Source organism: Electrona antarctica (genome assembly GCF_951216825.1).
Source record: "Electrona antarctica genome assembly, chromosome: 20".
In the NCBI taxonomy this organism is placed as follows: Eukaryota; Metazoa; Chordata; class Actinopteri; order Myctophiformes; family Myctophidae; genus Electrona; species Electrona antarctica.
The window spans coordinates 14,439,089-14,462,861 of NC_136801.1; the positions used below are offsets into that span (position 1 = coordinate 14,439,089).

General features: G+C 40.1%; 2 protein-coding genes across 3 annotated transcripts; one reads left to right on the forward strand and one right to left on the reverse strand.

Moving 5' to 3' along the window:
- Positions 1–3,942: 3,942 nt before the first annotated feature.
- Positions 3,943–9,993, reverse strand: LOC306912877 (chymotrypsin-like elastase family member 2A; the record flags this gene model as incomplete). The annotated part of the gene is made up of 8 exons (XM_079489332.1): positions 3,943–3,969; positions 4,914–5,075; positions 5,947–6,092; positions 6,203–6,339; positions 7,124–7,249; positions 8,010–8,110; positions 8,672–8,757; positions 9,987–9,993. The coding sequence occupies 8 exons, from the start codon at positions 9,991–9,993 to the stop codon at positions 3,943–3,945; spliced, it is 792 nt and encodes a 263-aa protein (XP_079345458.1).
- A 2,422-nt stretch (positions 9,994–12,415) lies between these two features.
- On the forward strand, positions 12,416–22,816 carry LOC306913007 (Golgi reassembly-stacking protein 1-like). 2 transcript variants are annotated; one of them, XM_079489498.1, is made up of 10 exons: positions 12,416–12,604; positions 14,366–14,446; positions 14,669–14,872; positions 15,396–15,482; positions 15,593–15,723; positions 17,870–18,008; positions 18,396–18,513; positions 18,660–18,782; positions 19,036–19,227; positions 22,630–22,816. In XM_079489498.1, exons 1-10 carry the CDS (start codon positions 12,539–12,541, stop codon positions 22,716–22,718), a joined length of 1,230 nt encoding a protein of 409 aa, XP_079345624.1. In that variant the 5' UTR covers positions 12,416–12,538; the 3' UTR covers positions 22,719–22,816. The 2 variants fall into 2 exon arrangements, with proteins under 2 accessions (XP_079345624.1, XP_079345625.1); XM_079489499.1 differs by lacking the exon at positions 22,630–22,816 and having other exon boundaries at positions 19,036–20,889.
- Positions 22,817–23,773: the final 957 nt, after the last annotated feature.

Consider the following 23,773-nt stretch of genomic DNA (forward strand, 5'->3'; position numbering starts at 1 on the left):
ATTATACTAGAACTTTTTAAAACAATACTAAACAATATAAACCATGTAAAGTTCAATCATACTAGAACATTTTAAAGCAATTCTAAACAAGTAGACCATGAAAAGTACAATCATGCACTTCATGGCCGAATGGATTGCGGAGCGGTCTTGATACCGGAAGGTCGCCAGTTCGAATCAGCGGTCCGACACGTTAAAATTACCACCGCTGAAGTGCCCTTGAACAAGGCATTGAACCACTACGATGAAATGTTCTATGAGCAGGGCCTGGCTGGAAACAAGTTCTTGAGCTTAGCCCAGATACCCTGGGTAAATATAGTAATCATTTCATTTAATTTCATTTCAATGCAGACAGATAAACTCAGTCAGTCTTTCTGACATGAAAAAATAAATAAGTAGGCCTACATAAAAATCACGATATATCCCACCCCTATGTAGGCCTATATAACCAAAGAACAGATTGTTTTGGTTGCTCACAGCACGGTGGTAACATTTGGAAGAATATAGTTCACGATAAATGCAGAACAAGAATGTTGGTGGGGTAAGTGAGTGATTGATATCTTTATTGATCATGAAATAAACACATGCAATAATAACAACCAAATAAATAATAACATGATCAAAGGATAACGCAAAAAATCTTACAGCTTGTTTCCATTGCGGTCCTTAGTATGAGATGTGTATGAAGTCATGTAGTTTGGTGAGTGTGGGAATGTATAAAGTATACCTATCAAATATAAACTAATTTAAACCAAAAAAGAACAAAATATCATGTTCATATCAAGGTCTATGGTGGTCCTTTGAGCCACGGACCACCATTTGATAAGATATAGCCTTGCAGACCCAAACGTTTTGTCCACCATTCCATGCTGTATTGATGTGGTACCATAGGAGAGATAACAGGCAAAACATGAATCAAAATAACAATTCTTATATATTCTCTAATTGTGACTTCTTGTACATTATGTAATGCAGATGTTTAAGAATAATGTAACTCTTAAGAACGTAAAATGTGGTTTCCATTTGGTTTCATTTTATGCTCTCAAGAGTTAAATATCTATAAGGGTCGATTTGGTTACCAAAACTCCATCATTTAGCTAGGGACCACCAGGGATCCCCTAAGGACAACTGGTGATCCCCGGATCACTGGAAATGAAAACCACTGGAGCCTAGGGGAATTAGGCTTTTGGTCACCAGGCAGAGGCTCTGAGACACTACTGCTACGGAATGCTCACAATGAGCTTGTATCTGCTATTTTCAAATAGGCAAAGTTTAAATAGAGCTGAAGTGGTTAATGTATGTTTTGTAATAATAATCTAAATTTATAAAGTAACTATAGTAACCAAAGTTATATTAGTGAGGAGTGCGGCAACATGAGGCTGAAGTGTCCTGTTGCTAGGCAATGACATGGAAATACCATCCAGGTATGCTAATTGAACATACATGTAGCATGGTTCCATAATGTAGCCTACTTTTGTAATGCCGTGGCCGTATCAAAAATAAAATGCATTTAACTGTGTGTGTGTGTGTTTTTTTTTAACCTAGCTTTAACCAGTAAAAACACATAGAGACTGCATCTCTTTTACAAGTGGGAACTGGCCGAGAGGCAGAACTAAATTTACACTAAAGGGTGTAATTTCCGCGTGCACGCATCCGTCCTAGGTCACAGTAGACTGCTGGGCGAGCGCTGTCTTGAGTGTACAGGGTTTGATGTGGTCAGATTAACATATGGAATGTCAGAACAGGTCAGCTCCATATGGAGATCTAAAGGTAGGGCGAGGTGGGGGTCAGATCAACATATGGAATGAAGCCTGTACTAGCTGGCCATATATGGAGTGTGACTTGAGTGTACAGGGATTGATGTGGTCAGATCGACATATGGAATGTCAGAACAGGTCAGCTCCATATATGGAGAGCTATGGGTGGCAGCAGGGGCAGTGTCTTGAGTGTACAGGGTTTGATGAGGGCCCAGTTAGGGCCGGGCCTAAATTTTCGGGCCTGATAACTCTAGTGTGGCAGCGGGGGCAGTGTCTTGAGTGTACAGGGTTTGATGAGGGCCCAGGTAGGGCCGGGACTTAATTTTCGGGCCTGTTGAAAACTCTAGTTTTCGCCGGCTGCCTGGTGCGGCTGCACTAATAACTTTAAGGGGCAGGCCCGTCTACAGTTTAAGTTTTGAGGGCGGGTTTGGAGGGTGGGGGCATCTCTGAGCGAAATTTAATGTATATATAAATAATTCGTACCTGCCAACCCTCCTGCGTTTTGCAGGGGACTCCTTTTATTTGACCATTTCTCCTGCGCTGCTCCTGCGCCAGCATTTCTCCTGCGTTTGGGGAATTTTACCCTTTTATCGTGCAGGTCAATCCGGTCAAACCTCTCTCTCTCATCAATGAGAGAGTGGGATTGCTACTCTTTTACTCTCGCTTTATGTATTATGTCTGGAGAAACTCCAGTCCCACATACAGTGTACACATACACTCATGTATCTAATTTGTAATTGAATGCACTTATAAAGACATATAGTCACTCTTAAGTAATTAGTGGTTACTGGTTATGTCTCTTTTATTGCTCCAGTCGTCAAATACATTTCTGTAGGCCTACTGTACTTTAAACTTTTCACTGGATCCTATGTTACTAAAGTCTAGCTGATACAAGTATCGAACTCCCCAAATCCACCAGAATACTGGAAATTATATCTACTTTGTTAATGTGGTTAGTGTCACCCCCGCAACATCCCCTACACACATATACACACAGGGGTGACATTAAGGCTTGTCCTGTTGTCCGAGACAAGTAATACATCTTTCCGGACAAGTGCATTAAACTTTTACTTGTCCGTTGGGCAAGTGACTCTTGGTTTCACATTTTCTGTGACGCTCCTAACAATATTGTCTGGCATTATTGTCTGGCTTTTCTAATAATCACCTTTCCAATATTGTTAATAGCACTCGATTATTAGAAAAGCCAGACAATATTGTTAGGAGCGTCACAGAAAAAGTGAAACCAAGAGTCACTTGTCCAACGGACAAGTAAAATGTGAATACACTTAATACACTACAAAGATGTATTACTGACAACAGGACAAGCCTTAATGTCAAGCACTTAACACTATAACCCTAACTATAACCTCACAAACACTATGCCTAACCCTAGCTTCCCATAAATTATACCTAAAGCTAACCTCTTTAGTCCACTCCGGACCCCTAGGAGGTCCTCAGAGGGCAGATTCACACTATGGTCCCGGGTGCGCGGTACCGTTCCCCGGAGCGGATCACCCAACCATTCCCGGGACTGCATGGAGGTAGTCTCGGGACCGATTGAAATGTACTCGGATACGGATCAATGCAATGTGAAAGCATTGCATACAGTTGAATGAAGTGCAGAAGAATCAGGGCCAATGTGAATCATGGCCAGCGGGGACCGTTTGAATCAAACAGACTCACTGTGAATCTGCCCAGGGTTGCTGCTGCGGGCGACCAAGTCTTTGTGTGATAATAACCTTTTTTTTTTAACCACTTGAACCCTAGCATCCCTATTCTGGGGGGAAACCTTTGTCAGAAATTGCAGATCTACAAGCTCACACAACCTCAATGCATCACAGCATGATGCTATATGAGCTTGTAGATCCGCTATTTTCTGCGAAGATGTTTGATGTAGTGAAGAAATTAGTCAAAGGTCAATATTATTATAGGCTCTGAGGGTGGCTAAAATGTCTGAAAACAAATAACACAAATACATAAAATAGCAAAAAATAATCTACACAACACTGATGATATAACTATATTATATGAAATGAAAAGGTTTAATCCCTGCTTCATCTCTGCCTCAGAGGTCCTTGGCCTGAAAAAACATTGAAGACCTTATCTACATGACTTCTCATTTTGACTTTGAAGGAAACAACAAACCATGATGTGTTTTACAACATTTTACTTTTATTCCTTACTCCTTTTATTCCTCCTCAGGTGGCATTATGGTCTGCAAATAAATTGGAAAGGGAAACATTCAGACATCTGATAATAGTGGCATTATCTCTTCTCTTCTTTTTTAACAAATGAGAAATGAGCAAGTTTAAAACATTATACTAATTACTCAGACAGCGGTAGTACCTAGTATAATCCAACCATATTAGACTATAATCACAGTAGGCCTCATAGAATAATCGATTAATCAGACGGTTTGGCCTCAGTCGACGTTAGTTGATTAGTAGTTTTTTATGGGTTTTTCTTCAAATACGAAATGCATTATTATTTCTTGAACACATCTTTTGTAAGCTCTAGATACCGAATATTGTCGCTATCGGGTTAAAACCTAATTTGTCCAAACATATCTTATCTGCAAACCCCAAGGCATTGTGGCAAAAGTATAACATTCATTTCCAAAAAAACATAAAAATAAATATGGAGATGAGGTTTCTGCCCGACAGCAACAAGTCTAAGCCAATAGCAGCCGTTTTTAAATTGGAATGTTCAGTCAACCTCACTGACTTGAAAAGGCTGGTCTCTGCATGTTTGCATGCAGCAAATACTACCGTATTTTACGTCAGTTGACAATTTATTGAGCTAATCAATAAGTCCAGTGGTTCGCAAAGGGTAATGAAAGTCGGGCCCCATATACTTATATGGTTTAAGATTTGAATGATAACATAACATTAATATTTTGTAATGATTATGTAAAATGTACATAGTATATTTTAAGTTCCTTGTGTTAGTTTCATTGATCCAAGCTGGAAGACATAGATTGATTTAAAAAGTATTTTGGCTGCCGTGTTAAGTGGTCAGATGGGTGGGCCGCAAACGGTTAAAGGTTGAGAAGAACCACTGGATCAGTTGACAAATTCCTATGATGATTATCAGTCAAGTTGACCTGGAATATCTTTCATCGAAGACGGCCTTAAATCACAGAGATGCAACATGGCTTACGTCGTAGATCCAGTCAATGAAATGGGAGACTCTGGTGTAGACGGTGGGTTTGTTGACCTGGTTACACATTCCCTGTGGAGCATAGCTGGCCACACCATGCACTCTCCAGAGTGCATCATCACCTTCTTCAGTCTTGCAGCTCAGAGGCCCACCAGAATCGCCCTGAGAATAAAGGAGAGTTGTGGTCAACCTCCAATTGACTGACTGCATTTACATGGACAATATTTCTTCATTCAGAATGAAATAATTCAGATCAGAGATTTCCAATTTAACTGTTCATATACGGATGGGAAGACAGTTGGGAAGACGGCAGCCAAGTGGCCCTGATGAGGAACAGCAGAGCCTGGCTATATACTGTAAGTCCCAATAGATCGGCTATTGGTGGCCGGGCCACCAATCGCATACAAACCATTTAGTTTTAAATAACGGGGTAATTTCTTTACACTGGGCTACAGTAATAAGCGTATATCTTGAACTTGAACATGTGAGCAATGGGCCAAGAGCTAATGTGTACTTTGTGTGCAACTGTTGCCGAGCTCTGATAAGCCAGGCTGTGATTGACCATAAGAGATGGTTTTACTGCTACAGAAGACATACAACGCCTGTTTAGATAATTTAGCATCTTGAAGCTGAAGCAAGCTGGTGACATCAGTAAAACAAGTGTTTACTAAAGAGAGACATGGACCCACACAACAGGAATGGGCCTACACAAGAATGATACGAATGGCACTAGGTGTCACATGGATGGACCACATCAGAAATGTGGTCCTCAACCTGGAACTAGAGGCAAGCAAACTGACACTATTGAGCCAACCCAGGGCAAAGCCAGCCAGGAAAGGCAAGAAGCGCACCACCTACGTAGATGCACTGCGGCGTGACAGCTTAGCTAACACTGTAGAGCTTAAGACCCTGATGTTAGATAGGAGAGTGTGGAGGGCAACGATTCAGGAGTCCCGAGTTGGTGTTGGCTAGACTGCACTCTTGCACCACGTCGAGAGAGAATTGTTGCTGGAGAGTTGTTGTGCTCCAGTACCTGGCAGGCTGCGATGATTCCATCCCCTCCAACACACACCATGGACTCCTGGGCATAGATTCCCCACCACTCAGGCTGTGAACAAATGGAGTACTCTACCACATTCGATGGAGCCACTTGCAGCCTGTCTGGTTCACCGCTTTCACCTAAAAATATATATTAATTATACAACATTTAGACATTTAGACCCCAATTTGTGTCTCTGAGCAAGACACTGAACTGCTCCTAATAGAAGGGTTAAATGCAGAATACATACCGCCAAGCAGCCCCCAGCCAGTGATGTAACAAGTGTAATTGTGGGGCAGAATGTGTTCGGCATACGGTAGAGCGGCCAGTTCCACAAAGCCGTTGTCATATATAGAGTCGGCCAGTTTCAGCAGAGCAATATCGTTTCTGTGAGGCACATATAGAAGAATACTCGTCATCTTACTGAAGAACAAACAACTTTTGTCAGTATTTTTTACAATGTTAAAAAAATAATGGTCTGAAATAATGTAAAGTATACATGATTAGGCCATGCTTGAACATTCGACAACAACCCATTCTGGGGGAGAACCCCTTTTGGTGTTTTAACTAAGCATTATGTCAGGGTTCCCGAATACATTTTCCTCAAGGGCCATATTTTGACTAGGGTACCAGGCTGGATGCCCAGTTTGACATGCATAGGCTACTGACCACCATTTAACGATTTTTTTAATTTTTTTAATTTTTTTTTATTGCGGGCCGCAAATGGCCCGCGGGCCGCCTATTGGGGAACCCTGCATTATGTTATACTTTAGCTATTGAAAAATAGCAGATCTCATACGAGCTCATACGAGCTTGTAGGTCTGCTATTTTTGAAAAATCATGAAAATGCGGCACAAATCTTTGAATATATATTCTTTCAGAAGACTTTTTTTTTATTTATTTTTACGTCAGGCCTAAGTGGGTTAAGACCATTTTCCAAATTCTTATTTTTGTTTTTTTACATTTTGGAAGAAAAGAAAAAGATAATTCAACATCGAGGTGCCCACTCTTTCTTGGTGCCCACTCTCTTCCTGTATCCTTTTCAAAACATTAGCAATTGCATTGTGAGTTGAAATGTGCAAAAAACATTTTAAGTTCTTATTGGTAGCCTATACTTTACCGTCTACTGTTCCTAATCAATATTGTAGGTTAGTGACGTGATCATCTTTACCCATTGCCAAGGGCACCTGTCCAGCCCGGATGGATAATAACTTTTTCCACGTCAACTATCTGCTCAGTGCCGCCGTCTTTATAGAGATCATGCTCTCCAAGCACCACGCGGTACTTACCATCCACACTGTCAATGACACAAAGATATAAAACACAATTAACAACACTTTCAGATTAGAATACAATGTGTGATACAAATTGGGTTATATACTAGTAGGCTATTTTAAACAAGGTTTATTTTCAGTTTTCACATATAGGCCTACAATTAAGCCATAAATGGAATGATTATTTACACATTTTACACAATTACTGTAGTATTGAAATAACAATTCCTTAACTAAAAGAACATCCTAAATCCCCCCCACACCCATTGACCCACTCACCCTCCCCACACAGTACACATGTTGGCATTGTGTGCAAAATAATCTTCAAGATTAAGCATATAGAGCTTCGCAGTCCCGCCCCCTACCATGGACCAGGAAATGATTCTCCGTTCATTTTCCTCATAGACATTTCAGAAAGTATTTATTTAAAGACGTTTACGCTGCGGACAAAGCCAACTCGAGTCGTGACAAATCATGACAACAAACACAATTTTTTGGGCCGAACAAATAATTAGAAAGAAGAAAAAAACGGCAGGTTACAACACTTTTTTTGTTGTTTTTCTTCTTTGTAATTATTTGTTTGGTCCAAAATATTGTTTGTGTTGTCATGAGTTGTCACGACTCGAGTTGGCTTTGTCCGCGGCGTAACCGTCTTTAAATAAATACTTTGTGAAATGTCTATGGGAAAAATGCATTGGGATTCATTTCCTGGTCCAGGGTAGGGGGCGGGACTGCGACACTCTATAGAGGGCTCCCATGTGGAGAACAGTGAGAGTCCTATACCTGACACAGTGGGCTGCAGTCATGACATGGAAGGACTCAACAAGGGTGCCTCCGCAGATGTGGTAGTAGCTATCACCGGTGCCGTGTGCTTGGAGAGAAACCTACAAAATATCAAAACAATATGGAGGCAGATGCCACTCAGCTCATTCATTCATTGATTCATTTATTTTGTGTCCTGCACAAAACGTGCCCATCCCTCATGGGTTTCTATAGACTACATTCCAAGATATTAAAGCTCAGATTTATGCAAAGTGCTCTATCGTCTCTCTCAAGCTTGAGATGTACAGTATGCCACAACAAAAACTCCTTTCTTGAAACATACATTCAGATTTTCATAATCATCCAACTCAAAGAAATCAACAAATTGTCATTTTTACTAACAAATACCCCTCTCATGTTGTCATATATGGGACGGTACAATGGAAAAAATAACTGATATTACAGTATGTTTTATTATTTCAAGAAGCTGAGGCGGCAATTAAACATAGTGAAAGGTCTTTATGTTATCCTTAGCTGAGGACAGAATTCATGGAAACAATTAATTCAATTCAATATTACAGCACAAACAAACCGGTGTTCTTTTCCAACTGTGATGTGAACTTGATGGATAATGAAGAATCCTAAGCAAATCAGTACAGCAGTGAAAGGTTTGTATATTTTACCTGGTATTTCCAGGAATGGGGTTCAGCCTCGGTGCCTCCTACCACCCTTTCATTGTGGCTGAAGGCTGCCTCAGCACAAATCAATCCTTATGCACACAGTGAAACCACAAGAGCAGTTAGAACACAGTGAGGACACAGTGAGTATTTCTACAATACGGTATTGATACTTCTAGTTGTCTTGAAGGACGACTTCACCCATTTTCAACCTAAAATTGGTCCTCATTAATGCTCATTAAAAGATGGCACCATTTTTGTCTACTCTGTCTGTGTCTCAGACGAGGGCTGTAGACAGTTCTGAAACCCACCTACAGTACCAGTGACATCATCGATGGGGATTCCAAACTAATAGAAACAGCCGGCTTTCTATTCCTGGAAAGTTAGCATGCTATAATAGAAGCCATTGTTCTTACATTCATAAAATAAAATAAAATAACAAAATCTTGTTTGAAATGACCATAACCTAAATGACCTTTAAGTAAAAGAAACACGAGTACTTCTTCCATCACTGCCAAAATAAAACTGCAAGAAATAATTAAAATGGGCTAATAATACAAACTCATCATATTATGCCTCTTCTGTAAGTCTTACCAATGCAACACAAGAGAGCTATGAGTCGTATCATCTTGGACTGGTGAAGTGACCAGATACAGTACGTTGGTTGTGATATACCTTCTTGTGGTGAGTGACGCAACAATTTGGCTACATGCCAATGTCAATGATGGTAATGACGAAACACCATGTCAAAGACATGTTAAATCTTTTCATGGTGCTGACTAATTCTCACCTTTTTATATTTGTTATGTCTTATAAAGTTTAATATCTGACATTAAATGAGGTAGGACTAGGCCCATGTGTCAGGAACCCTGACATGTAAACATAGTCTTTATTTATTTTTTGTTTTGTCATTGGTAGCTGATAATGACACAGGTGGGTCAAACTTTTAGTCAGCAGAATGTGTGAAACCTAAATGTCCTCAGCTGATAGCAGTGTACTATAGACGGCTCAACAGCTGCTGTTCTTCTTGAAAAAATACACCGTTCCGCAAACCTTGTACAGTTCACATGGGCACAAATAAGACACAATAATTAAGTGTACGAATAATTTTAAATGTCAATTTGCAAATATATATAGAAACACCTATAATTCACAATGTATATAAATAAAGAACAACGTTTTGGTTGCTCACTGCATGGTGGTAAAAGTTGGAAGAATATAGTTAAGGATAAATGCAGGACAAGGACATGTTGGTGGGATTGATTGTTATCATTATTCATCAAGAAATAAACACATAACATAATAACAAACAATAACTGACCCGCCATGATCAAAAGGATAGCGTAAAAAAAGAGAAGCTTACAGCTTTATGTATTAGTGTGGTTGCCTATGGGCAACCATACTATTGTTCCCCTTACCTTCTATTTATTTCTTTATTTCTCTTTATTTTGATTCGCTACTCCTCCCACAGTATATGTCGCACGCACTTGAGCCATATCTCAAATTGACCGGCTTCATCTGGAATGGCGTGCTATCATTTTGCTAAGACATCTGTTGTATAGTTTAATTGATATTAATTAATTAGTGAATTAATTGTCCCCATTCACTTGAATGGGAAAATGCGAAAACTCACATTCAACTATTTGTTTCTCTAATTAATTAACTTAGAATTACGCCGGCCTCATGGTGGCGCTTCAACAGCCCACTTTACGTTTTGGTTTATAACTCATGAACTGTAAGTCGTAAAATTATTTTTTCTCTTGATTCCTTGGGCAATTCTCCCCACGCCCATTTGCGTCAGGGTAGATTTTCCGCCATTTTGAATTTTCTCCAAAACACACTTTTTGCTCCTCCTCTTACAGATTTTGTCCAAATCTCACAGAAATCGGCACACATAATCTCTGGACCTATCCGATTAAAACACCACAGGCAGAATTTTGATTCTGAACCTGGTGCAAAAACATGATTTTTGGGGGATAAATCCCCTCCAAATTACTTACGCATGATCACAGGGTTGACGTGACATTGTAATTGGCTGGCAATATTGGTGGGAGGGGCCTATGTAAGCGACTGTGCCAACCACACTTTGCAATTTTTCAAAGTTTAGAGGATTATGGCGATTCGTAGAGGATTACGGCGATTCGTAGAGGATTACGGCGATTTGTGAAGGATTATGGTGATTCGCAAGGATTTTTGCGATTCGTAGAGGATTTTGGCTAGCCAAAACATGATTTTTGGGGGATAAATCCATTCCGACATACTTACATATGTCACCTCACAGGGGTGAGGTGACATTGTAATTGGCTAGCAACATTTGTGGGAGGGACCTATAAGCGATTGCGGCAACCACACTTTGCAATTTTTCAAAATTGCAAAGTGTGGTTGTAGTTTCCATTGCTGCCCTTTTCCATTGCTGCCCTTAGTATGAGATGTGTTATGTGTATGATGTAGCATGGTTTCTCAAGGGTTAAAAATCTATAAGGGTCCATTTGGTTACCAACTCTCCATCATTTAGGTGGGGTACCAACTGGAATCCCCTCAAGGACCACTGGTTTAAAACCACTGTTATATATAGCCTAAAGGGGAATTCCTCCTTGGCCGGGGGAGATATTCTTTTGGTCATCAGGCAGAGGCTCCGAGACACAGTCAGACACTACTGCTACGGAATGCTCACAACAATTAGCTGATGATGATCTGATATTTTCAAATAGGCAAAGAATAGGAATAAGAATTAAATAGAGCTGTGGTCAATGTATGTTTTGTAGTAAGTAAGTAACCCAAGTTTTCTAATAATTGTCGTGGAGTAAAAGGTACAATATTGAACTCTGAGATACATGTAGTGGAGTAAAACTATAAAACATTGGAAATAGCCTGTTCCAGTAAAGTAAAAGTAGGCCTACCTCAAAATGATGTACAGTATTTAAGAAAATGTAGGCTGCTATAGTTACTATTATTCCACCTGGCATGAGGACCACTTCATTTGAATAACATAGGTTGAAAATGGGTGAATATGGGAGTATATATATAAAGTATGAGTTCAACTGTATGATGATGGGAGTATATATAAAGTATGAATTCAACTGTATGATGGGAGTATATATATATATACTCCCATCATACTTTATATGAGTTCAACTGTATATGATGGGAGTATACTTGCTACTTTTTTCTGTATTGTTATTTTGCTGTTGATTCTGTCTTTTGTTTTTTTGTTTTGTTTTGGTTTTATCATGTACCTTTGTAATGTAATGTATGTCAATATTGAGAAAATCCAATACAAACATTGAAAGAGAGAAAATGGGTGACGCCGAACTTTACCATTAGCATAGCGGACAATGGGTTTCATTCAATTTAAAATGCCAAACCAGCTGGGCCTGTCACAGTCCAGTCGACATGTTTTCAGGTCATTCTCACTCAAATTCGTGAGGCTGGAGCGTCCTGTTGCTAGGCAACGCTGGGAATACCATCTAGGTCGGCTAATCGAATGTAGCATGGTTCGATAATGTAGACTTTTGTAGACCTTTGTTAATGTCGTGGCTCGTGGCCTGTATTAAAAATAATATGCATTTAACAGTGCTTATGTAGTCATACGTTTATTGTATGTGTGCGAGTGAGTGAGTCTGTTTAGGCATTCACTTAGACGAGTGAGACGACACTCCTATCTGGTATCTTTATTTATTAGCTGGTCTGAATGTGGCAATAGCGAGGAAACGCCTGCCTATCCTTTTCATGCAGGATGCAGCCAGTAGTTCCTGCTTCATTAGCTGTCACTGTTGTTAGTTAGCACACGTTAGCTTAGCTTGTCGCTCCAGACAAGTAATGCTTTTAATTATTATTCTATTTCAGTGACTGTAACTGTAACGGCGGAGAGCGATGGGGCTGCCGCAGAGTTCCTTTCTGTCAGACGGGGGGACGAACAGTGGCTATCATGTCCATGGGGTAGGTAGAGTAGCCTATGTTTCTATATCAAATCACTGTAACTTGATATCTAATATTTATGAGAAGAGAACCAAGCAGCCACTGAAAAGTGCACACTTCACATACTGTATTATATTGCCATTCATGCTAAGAGTTGTTTCCAAGGTTATTATTTGCATGTTATTGTTTTGACAGTGTTGTTGCAGTTGCACTCAACTATTTTGTAGCATTCATTGCCCTGTGATGATGAGGTGGCATTTGGCTGATATCCAGCAAACTAATTCACTTCACACACAATCGTGTGTGTGTGTGTGTGTGTGTGTGTGTGTGTGTGTGTGTGTGTGTGTGTGTGTGTGTGTGTGTGTGTGTGTGTGTGTGTGTGTGTGTGTGTGTGTGTGTGTGTGTGTGTGTGTGTGTGTGTGTGTGTGTGTGTGTGTGTGTGTGTGTGTGTGTGTGTGTGTGTGTGAGTTGTCAATGACATTCCAGACAGTGGTGGACAAAGTATTCAATTGCGAATTACATTTTTTTCCCATATGCCTTAAAGAAGTAGTTCACCCAAAATATTACTTATTTACACACCCCATGAAGCTGTGATTCAATATTTTGCCTGAGCCAACAATTTGATTAGCCGCAATTTGCAACACTAGATTTCTTTTTATAATGGGTTGAATCTAGAGTTGCAATACCCACCCTTGCCCATTGATCCAAATAGAAATTTCTGATCTGCTTGTATTAAACAAGGTTAAACTCGCCAACATTGCAGCTGTAGGACAAGCTTGAATTATCCTCTCAAGCGTTTATTTCATAAAACTCCACCGTAGACGTTAGATGTTTTGAGCTACTTTCTGTCAGGACATTCCGTGCACTTATGCAGGTGATTATTTAAGTATTGGAGTTTGGAAGCGCTTGTTTTCATTAACACGTCGTGCTGCTGCCTCCTGCATTATTTGAAAATTCGAAACAGGTGATACACAGGGCCGTTCAGTGACTTTGATGAGTGCTTCCAAACTCCAACACTTAAAATAATCACCTACACAACATTTCTTGACAGAAAGTAGAAACAAATGCTTTGCAGATTGAAAGAGGATAATTCAAGCTTGCCCTACTACAGCTGCAATGTTGAGTTTAATGTTATTTAATACAAGCAGATCAGAAATTTCTATTTGGATCAATGGGCTGTCAGTGGAGGGTAATGCAACTCTAGATTCAACCCATTGTAAAAAAAATCTAGTGTTGCATATTGCAGCTACAACTTTAGAGACATACTTCCCACAGATTAAAATCACCCAAGGAGAGTTTGAAAACATGACTAATGACAAAAAACTCCCATATCTGCTGGGCGAAGTACAAATGTTCAAACACAGCAGCAAAAATTGTGAGCTGCTGTGATAGGAGTAGGATATCAAATGGAACACAACCACCTTGAAGACTACTAATCATTGTGTGTACTGTGACCTCGGTACATACAAATCGATTTACTGGATTTTCTGACTTTCAATTGTACGTAACATACATTTTGATTTTTGCACTTTTGCTTTGGCAATGTAAACGTATGTTTTCTCGTGCCAATAAAACACCTTGAATTGAAAAAAATCATTGACTGTCTACTCCACAACACTGATTATTAAGTTAATGATGTTTAACCACTGGTACATAATTACTTTGTAATAATAACTTTGCCCAATACAATGCCTTGAGTTGACACATGGTGGTGACTCTGGTCGCAACCTCCCTTGGGTTCAAGGCGAGTTAAATCAGTGACGCTGTATTTTAACATTTCAGATTCAAGATAATTCTCCTGCTCAAATGGCCGGTCTGGAGCCCTTTTTTGACTTCATCCTGTCAATAGGAAATACCCGACTTGTGAGTAAACTGTCATGGGCTGGTCAAGCAAGACCGACACAAAGACACAACAAAGACACAATATAAGAGCTATTTATCCCTTATTTTAACACAAAAAGAATATCACTTTCCCTCCCTTTAACTTTTATAGTTCTTTTGAGTTTGCACAAAATTATTGAAATATATATTTTTTGATATGAAAGGCCTAAATTTGCTGTGCCTTATTTTTTGCTCTACTCTCAGAACAAAGAGAGTGACCTGCTGAAAGACCTTTTAAAAGCCAATGTGGAGAAAGCAGTGAAACTGGAGGTGTACAACACTAAAAGCCAGCGAGTCAGAGAGCTCCAGGTTGTTCCCAGTAACATGTGGGGTGGTCAAGGCCTGCTGGGCGCCAGTGTTCGCTTCTGCAGCTTTGAAGGAGCCAATGAGAATGTTTGGCATGTCTTGGTAGGTGACCACTTTCCCAGTTTTATCTCCATCTCACAAGGGGAGATACTATTGTCTTTATCTGGAGATCTTATAATTTGAAACTGTGTTCAAAGTAAACTGCTTCAAACTTTTGCTTAGATTTTGATTATAAAAAAATAATGAATAGTGAAAATAGCTGATCTACAAGCTATTTTTGCACACCACCATAGTATCAGAAAGTATAATACAGTATATTGTTGATATACATTTTTTTTTTTAAATGAAAAAAATGCTTCTTGATTATTCTATTATCCTACATGAGCAAGACTAAGTTGATTATTGTTTCTAAATGTCGGTTTTGATATTTTCGGTCCAGTCCTGCTAGCCAAATGTGTCTAATGGGACGTCCTGTACTGTACCTGTACACTTTTGCTAGGTCAAGATCAAGACATCACACTGGTGCTTTCTGCTGAATGAGTGTTTTAAATGAGTTTTTAAATGTACTATATAAACACATTTGTTTTGAATTATCGTATCATTTTCAACTCTGATTTTTTTTTAGGATGTAGAACCACATTCTCCTGCAGCACTGGCAGGTTTACAGGCACATCATGACTTCATTGTGGGAGCTGACCAGGTCATGCAAGATGTACGTTTTAATTTTTCCCTCTTTATTAATAGTTCAAAGATAATAGAGACAGACATATTTAGAATTGTATCTTATATATTGATAATGAGGTTTTTTTTTTTCCCTTGCAGTCGGAGGATTTCTTTTCTTTGATTGAAGTCAACGAGGGAAAACCTCTGAAGCTGCTGGTGTACGACACACACACTGAACAGTGCAGGGAGGTAGTGGTGACGCCTAATGGAGCATGGGGAGGAGACGGAAGGTAGGGGCAGACCAAACCAGCATCAATACATACCATTAGCCGACTAACTGTGTTCTCATTAATTATCAAGTAAGAGAACGGATTGGTTTTCTCTACAGAAACAAGTCTTCTTTTTCTCGTGTTAGTAGAAAGACTATTGTTCAATCTTTAATAATGTCTGTTTTTGATTATGGTGATGTGCTGTACATGCACGATGAAGCCTCTTGAAGCAGACTGCTTCAAGAGGCTTCAGCGCAAAGGCGCTCGGGTGGCACCATGGTACGCAGGTTGTGGGTTTGAATCCACTGTGGTGCAACCGGCATTGTCGGGTGTCTATGCAAACACAATTGGCCTGTTCGGGTGAGGGAAGCCGGGTGGGGAGGGTGATATTGGGCCTTGTACAGTATGTACTCCTACAGGCTGGGATGGCACCTGTCAGCGGGGAGTGTTGGGCGAGGGGTAGGACGAAGGTTCTACATCCTCCCGGTGGGGGTTGCTCACTGGCAGGTGAGTCAGTAGGATACAACGACAGCACAGAAATGTCTGTGGGGAGGAATAAATTGGCATAACGACAAAATTGGGGAGAAAAAGGGGGCTAGAAATAATTGGCTACTACTAAAATGTAAAGCTTCGGTGTGGAGAGTGAAGCATGCATGTACACTCCTCTACGATTTATTACTGGCGATACTAACTTTTAAAATGTCGCATAAAGAATCAGGCATGTTTTCCACCCACTATTGTTATGCGAAATTAGGAGTTTGGTTCATTAAGATAAGCATTAGGTGGCACTAATTCTCTAGTCAGTTGAGACATGTATAATCCTAGCGTTGTTGTTGTTTTCTGTGACTGTGGTGTGTCTGAGTGAGACACACGTACTGTACTGTACTCTTACTGTACTCGTACTGTACTCTGGGATTGTATAATAGGATTAGACATTAAAGGAGCATTCAGTGATTTCACTTAATTCAAATATCACTTATTTTTTCTTATTTTTTGGATAATCCTCCCTACTATAAAGTGTGCTGACCATATAAGGAGTTCCTCCCTGTCCCCAGTGAGCCCCTGGGGTCAAAAAACCCTAGTTTCGGTTTGGGCTTTGGGTGGCAAAGCCTGCATCCAATCAGGATGAGAGGGGCCTTCTTCCAATCATGATCGAGTGGGGCGGGCATTGGTGCACGTGCTGTTGGTCTGTTGTACTTCCTCCACTGTAGAGCGTGTGCATGTGCACATCTTGTTACCGGGTGGACCGTTTTTTTTCTTCCAAATCACTGAATGCTCCTTTAACTGAGATATTATTATTATTATTATTACTTATAATTACCTGCCACCACAGGTAGTCCTACATGTTGGGAACAAGCTGCGCAGTGCGCACATCGTTTGGAACGACACCCCCCCCCCCCCCCCCCCCCAGTGCTTTCAATGCTGCCTACTGTCACTGACTGTGGATATACTGAAATGCCCAAATAAATTTCAATTCACCTCAGGCTAGCTTTTCATAATGTTTCAATGAACTTTCAATGAACATGGCTTATACTTATAATTGTGGAATATCAAGACTACCTACTGTATGAGAGTTACAGTAAATGTTTGCAATGTCATTACGTATTTGGCTGTGAGATGCTCTTATAATCATACATAAACATACATCCCATTCCGTGCTCAGCCAATCAAATCACAAAATGTATTCCCGCAAAGGTGATTACCTTTGGTGTCTTTTCTGCCCTCACTTTTATCGTCAATATGTACTTTGCTCAGCCAATCAAATCATCGCTATAGGAGTCGGGGGAGCCAATCACAAGCCAATGTTTGTGTTCACACAAACCCGGAAAGCTGGGGGCATAGGCTAGCGCCACTCAAATATTGAAGATGTTGACATGCTATGTGTGGCTGTAGCTGGGGTGAAAGCCCAAGACAAATTTCCCTTGTGGACAATAAAGTTTACCTTGACCTTGACCTTGAGATGTTTTTCTTTCTTTTTTTTCTCTTTTTCTTACCGTTTCCATTTCACAGGTATCACATTTCTGAAGATACACTTCAAAATAAGCATAAAACACATTTATGGAAACGTGGCTATTGTCTATTCACACCTTTGGCCATACAGTAGTACAGTATATATCATAATATCGTGTTGTTGACCGTGAGGTGGTTTGTTCATCTTTTATTTAAGCCTTGGCTGTGGTATTGGCTACGGATATTTGCACAGGATCCCAACCCGTCCACATCAGCCCAACGCTCCAAGCGAAACCACCCTGGAATCCACTGTGTCTCAAGTCACTGAGGACATGCCAACATGTGACCACAATGAGGTACAGCTGCTTATCATTTTACTACATTTGGCCTAATTAAAATTATTGAATGGTTCCCATTTTGGGGGTGTTTTAGTCTAGCAGGAAATCACATGATTGCAAAACAATAATAAAAATTAAACGGCCATCGTCCACTTCCATGTTACTACATTTTTTGAAATGCCTTTATCTTGGCTTCTGTATTGTTCCCCTTCATTTTTGACCATCATGCTATTTTCAACGGACCCTAACTAGGGAACGGATGGTCGCGCTGACTCAGGGGTGGGGCCGGGGTGTTCCCCAGTTCAAATATGATTTTTTTACAAATATTTTTGTCTTATTGTGCGCTATAAAGATGATGTGACTGCTATTAGGATTAGTGGAAAAACTCTTGTTTTCTCAACTCAGATGTCATCGGTTGCTGTATCGAGTCCCTGCGGTGAAAGTGAGGTAGATCTCAGTCAGAGAGAACATGTTGTTCTGGATCCCTGTCTATCCCCATCCACACAGACTGGTGCAGACCTTGGTACGCATTTTGTTTAGATTACAGTGATATTTATTGTGGTTGCAAAATTCCACCTATTGTTTGTTTTTGGTTCATTTTAATTTATTCCTAATTCCCGTTATGAGTTAATGTTTGAAAAATAAACATTTGTTCTCAATCAATTTCAGATACCTCCAATTTCTCCGAGGCAATGACCCCAGACCTATCAGAGATGGTCTCTGCCATCGATATGAGCAACAACTCCATGTTTGTTAATTACGGAGATGCATCTAGTGATCAGTGTAGCTTGGGTAGGTACAGCCGATTGGAGTCGATGGGATTAGATCCCTTTCCGTTTTATAATGTCGTCTTTCCATTTAAACCATTAAAAGAATGCATCTGTGTCATTTTAGATTGGTTGGCTATTCAATACTAGCAGATATACAAGCTCATAGCATGTCACTAAATCTTTACAAACAAACAGTCCTTGACGCTTGAAAACTATTAGAAGACATCTGTAGAATCGGCCTCAGGTCTTGGGTTAATGTTTCCTATATCTTACAGATAACTCATCCATTGGCCAGATAGCGCCTTCATCACCAGAGGGGGAGGTGGAATTGAGCGACAATAATGAGGCTGAGGACAAGCTTCTTGTAGACCTGGTTACTATTCCCGACACTGAAGCCACAGGTGACATTGTTTGCCCTGACGTCACCAAAGAAGCTCCATACAACACTATTACCTCACTGGCACAAGGTATGGACATGACGAGCTCAAAGTCTGAGTACATGGAGGAAGACGTCACAGAGTCGCCTGAACTACAATAGAAGAGTAGCACTCAATAATTAGAAATACTACTCCTTTGAACTGTAGCTAGCGTAGGAGAGGGGGTTACTATAGCTATGCTTGCGTCCATTTCATGTCGCCCTGTTTAGCTCGGCCATTTCATTTTCCAACATCACTGTAGGTAGGTGTCGAAACAGAACCCGAGGAAGGTTTGCCTTTCCCCCCACATAGGAAGCCATGCACATTTTGAAGCATCCATGGTTGTTACTGTAGAGTTATTTTGAATAATAGCTAGATTCGAGCTACTGAGTGCATTCTTTCTAGCTGCTAGGAAGAATGCACTCAGTGGAGTAGTGCTTTAACCTTTCTGACTGAAAAGTTTATTATCGCCTTGGGACAGCATACAGATTTTTCTCACCCAAGGTTTATTTACTCAAGGTTTCTTGAGTTATTACCTCTGAGCTTTGAGCTTTGACTGTTTGTCTCCTAGCAGGAGAAGTTACAGTATCAGTATGTATGAACCGATACATGTTACCTATACACGATAAATGTTTGTCATGGAGTTACATTTTCAGGCCATTTGGCCAAAAGGGGACATAGTGGGGATTGGTGTGGCTTCTCAAATAGGCATGTAACTTATGAATGTTTCATGTAACAATGATGGGCTAAAACTGGGTGGAAACGATTCTGAAAATAATAACCGCTTCAGAGAACCAATGCAAAGACTTCAGGTCCATTCCTTCATTAGGATATAGCATCAGGATTTGTTTTCAAAGCAGTTGGGAGTAGGTTGGTTGGTTACCGCTGGTTTTCTCCAGTTTCAAGCCCATTCCGTGACTTTTAGATTTCGCCAGATGTATAAGTAGGCGAATGTCTATGATCGTCGGGCTGCACCTACAGCGATGTTGGCAAGACACATGACGGACCATGTCTTTGGAATGGCTTCTATACTTTTCACGGTTAGGCTAATACCGTAGAAACCTATCACTTTTAAGTTGTGTCACTGGAATGCACTGGATTCTCGAGAGTATTCTTTTTTAAGGGTTACCTTTTGCTGAATGCGATATTATTGCACATCTTAATTAATTTTATTTTGATTTAATGCACATCTTAATTAATTTTATTTTCATTGGGTTTTGCTGGTCAGATTCTTAATACACTATGAATGTATACCCAGATTACCCACATTTAAATGTCAAACCGATCAAACCGATGTCGACCTAATTATACTCAAGTTCTGAGCCTCAGTTGCTGTTAAAATCCCATTTGCACACACAAAAAAGCCAAAGCGGTTTAAGACGTTTCATGCACTTGTTGCTGTGTAACCACCGTGACTGAAATGCTAAACTTGAAGGAAAATATAAGCCTTTCGACTATAAACTCTAAATGTACCATCATGCATCTGTTTTCTATACTATGTTTATTATTCTGGTTTCTGATGCTGATTGTATGTTTTATGCAAATGTCTTTCTGGTCAGAATAATTTTACTGAAACACCTTTTACTACACTATGTAGTATAGTAGCAAGTATTGAAGTATAAGATTTCTGATCTTAGCAAAAACAATGTTTAATGGGGATGGGACAAGATACAAATTATTGCGATTACTTTTGTTAACCACTTGAATCCCCAGCATGCCTATTCTGGGGACTGGGGGGGATGGGGGGTGGGGATAGCCCATCTACAAGCTGACAACAACGCAGTGTGAGCTATTTTTAGCAAATCGAGTGAAATAAGAGTGTACCATTGCGCTCTTTACGGGTCCATTTAATCAAGTATAGAGGGAATAAGTGGTACTGAATTTGCAGCTCAACAAAAGCGAATTCATCCTAGTGTATAACAGAGAACAATTTCCCGAGTAATAATGAATCTCCACTATATGATTATTGTGAGTTTTTTTTTTTTTATCATGATAAACATAACTATTATCGTCCCATCCATATTGATTAATACAGTCCACATCAGCTGGGATATCAGTGCTTTTATGGGCCATATAGCTTAGTGGGTAGAGAGGCCGCCTGGGAAACACGAGGTCCCCGTTTTGCCTCACGTCCCCGGTCTGTGTGCCGAAGTGTCCCTGAGCAAGACACTTAACATCAGAGCGCTCATATAGCTGATAGCAGCCATCAGCTGGGTGAAGCTGAAACTGAATTTCCGCCATGGGACAAAAACGTCTCCATTGCCCATCTATTGTTGAAAGATGTATGCACACAGACCCAGTTATCTTATTATTCAGCTTATAGCTTGGCATGAAATTGTTATGAAAGAAAAGCCAATCTAAACCAGAATTAACTTGCATTGTTTGTTCCTATGATTTTCATAAATGCAAGGCTGTTCAGCAAATACAAACTTCCAGACACTGTGGTATTTCCCAGAAATATTTTCTGTTTGTGCTACAAGAAAACTACCCAAATATATTTGCAAATGTATTGCTGCTGGTGGAACAGCTCCCGAAAGTATTTCTCAGTGTCAAGTCATGTCATCTCTTAACGTACTTAATTGTTGTCCAGGAAGAAAGATATGTCCACATTGGCTATTTAAATGTTTTTTAACCGTGATGTCCTCCCTATGTTGTGTAAAAATGTGCATGTCATAATATGCGAACATTATCAAACCTTCACTTCAATCTTGGTACTATACACACATACACATCGTGATACGAACAGAGAATACAAGAGACATTTGCCTTTCACTGCTAAATCACCTCTGAAGCCTTTTGTGTTTTTGTCGGAGTACTCGTTGTAATCGGCCTGCTTGCAAAAACGCGGTTTGAGACGTTTAAATTGCGTAGATTGATTTCTATATACATCATGTTCACTGCTAGCCTTCAATTTCATTTTCATTCAGCAACTTGAAATGGAAGTCCGTGACCGGGTGCTTTTCCAGGCTAGTCGTCATCGCCATTTTCTCAGCCTTACAAAATTGCAACCGATACCTTAAGATTGACAAGTGATTTACCATTTGGACTACTTCTAGATATTATTCTCAAGTCTACTTGAGATTTAACATATCCAAATCGATCAATGTACATTGTTGATTTATGTTGGGTGTTTCTTTTAACGTTATCTTGAATTACAAAGTTGTAATGTTTTATGTATTTGTTTCTATTGAAGGAGACACAATGAAAATATTGTGCAATTAAGAGCTTAATTGTTGTATTGATAAGAACACAAAATGCCACTTGAAGTAATAAATGAATACCTAGCAAGAGTATTAGTTTTGAATTTTTCATTATGTTTTTATTTAGACCTTTTTTCTCTGTTGAACTTCACTTTGATTAGTTTTCAAGGTGGGTTTGCGCCACTACGCGAAACGTTGTGTACTGGCTATTTTCACTGGTTTTCTTTCTTTTTTTCCCTCTATCAGTCTTCAGGGCAGTCTATCCTGCCCTGGAAATACATTTCCAGGGCAGGATACCAATTTCATCCAATCAGGAGAGAAGTTATACAGGGTACCGGATAAACAAGTGAAAAGAGACTAGACCGGTGCCCGAGTCGGTAACGATGGAAGTTGGAGATCCATGCCCCACCCAGCTATGCAATACCCGTTGTACCCGTGCCAGAGTACCCGTTCCACCCATATGTCTGTGTCCTTTGTATGCCCATATATGGAGATTTCTGTATCTGTCTCTCTGTTTCCCTTTATTCCTATATATGGAGTTCTGGCATCTCATGCTTGGTCTGACTCCGTGCACGGTGTTGTGCGTCACGCATCCGGTTGCGGTATGCTCGGGTACCTTTTGGCATATGGCATTAACAAAGGTGATCTGTAACTGACCTAGACCTGCATCTATTAGCCAATGTATCATTCTATTGAGCTGGTCGAGTCAAAGTGATGTCAGAAGTGATGCGTCCCTTTTAGGCCCATATATGGAGATTTCTGTATCTGTCTCTGTGTACAGTACCTTTATTCTGTGTGCCCAAATATGGAGTATTGTGATGTCGGAACAAGCCTGGCTGTTCTGGACAGCCGTGAGTCCGACCGACTCGACACTGGGCTCTGCAACCTCTGTGGGGGTGTGGACCGTGTGTGTCGAATTTGAAGTCGATGGGGCGAACGGTTCTTGAGTTACGTGGATCACACACACACACACACACACACACACACACAGACTTGGTGCATTTATAGTTAGATAGATAACACAAAGAAACGAGCAAACAATATTATAATTGGAACACTGAAATGGAAAATGATAAATGGGCCCTTTCTCCTGATTGGACAAAATAGGCATCCCACCTGAACATGTATTTTTTGTTTATTAAAGAGACAGAGAGACTCCTGTTACTGAACAAACAATATAGAGAGTATCGAGCTTTAACTTCTTAACAGAAAACGTTTTCAATTGTAGTTTTTAAGTTATTCCGTTAGTTTCAGTTAACTACAGTATAATAACCCATCAGTTCTTTTCATTTCATGTCTAGAACCAGTGACCGCAAAAAGAGTGAATTTATGCTTTAGGACAGCAGGTGTCAGCAAATACCTCATTATGCTGTAGATCTCACCCTATACAGTGCTTT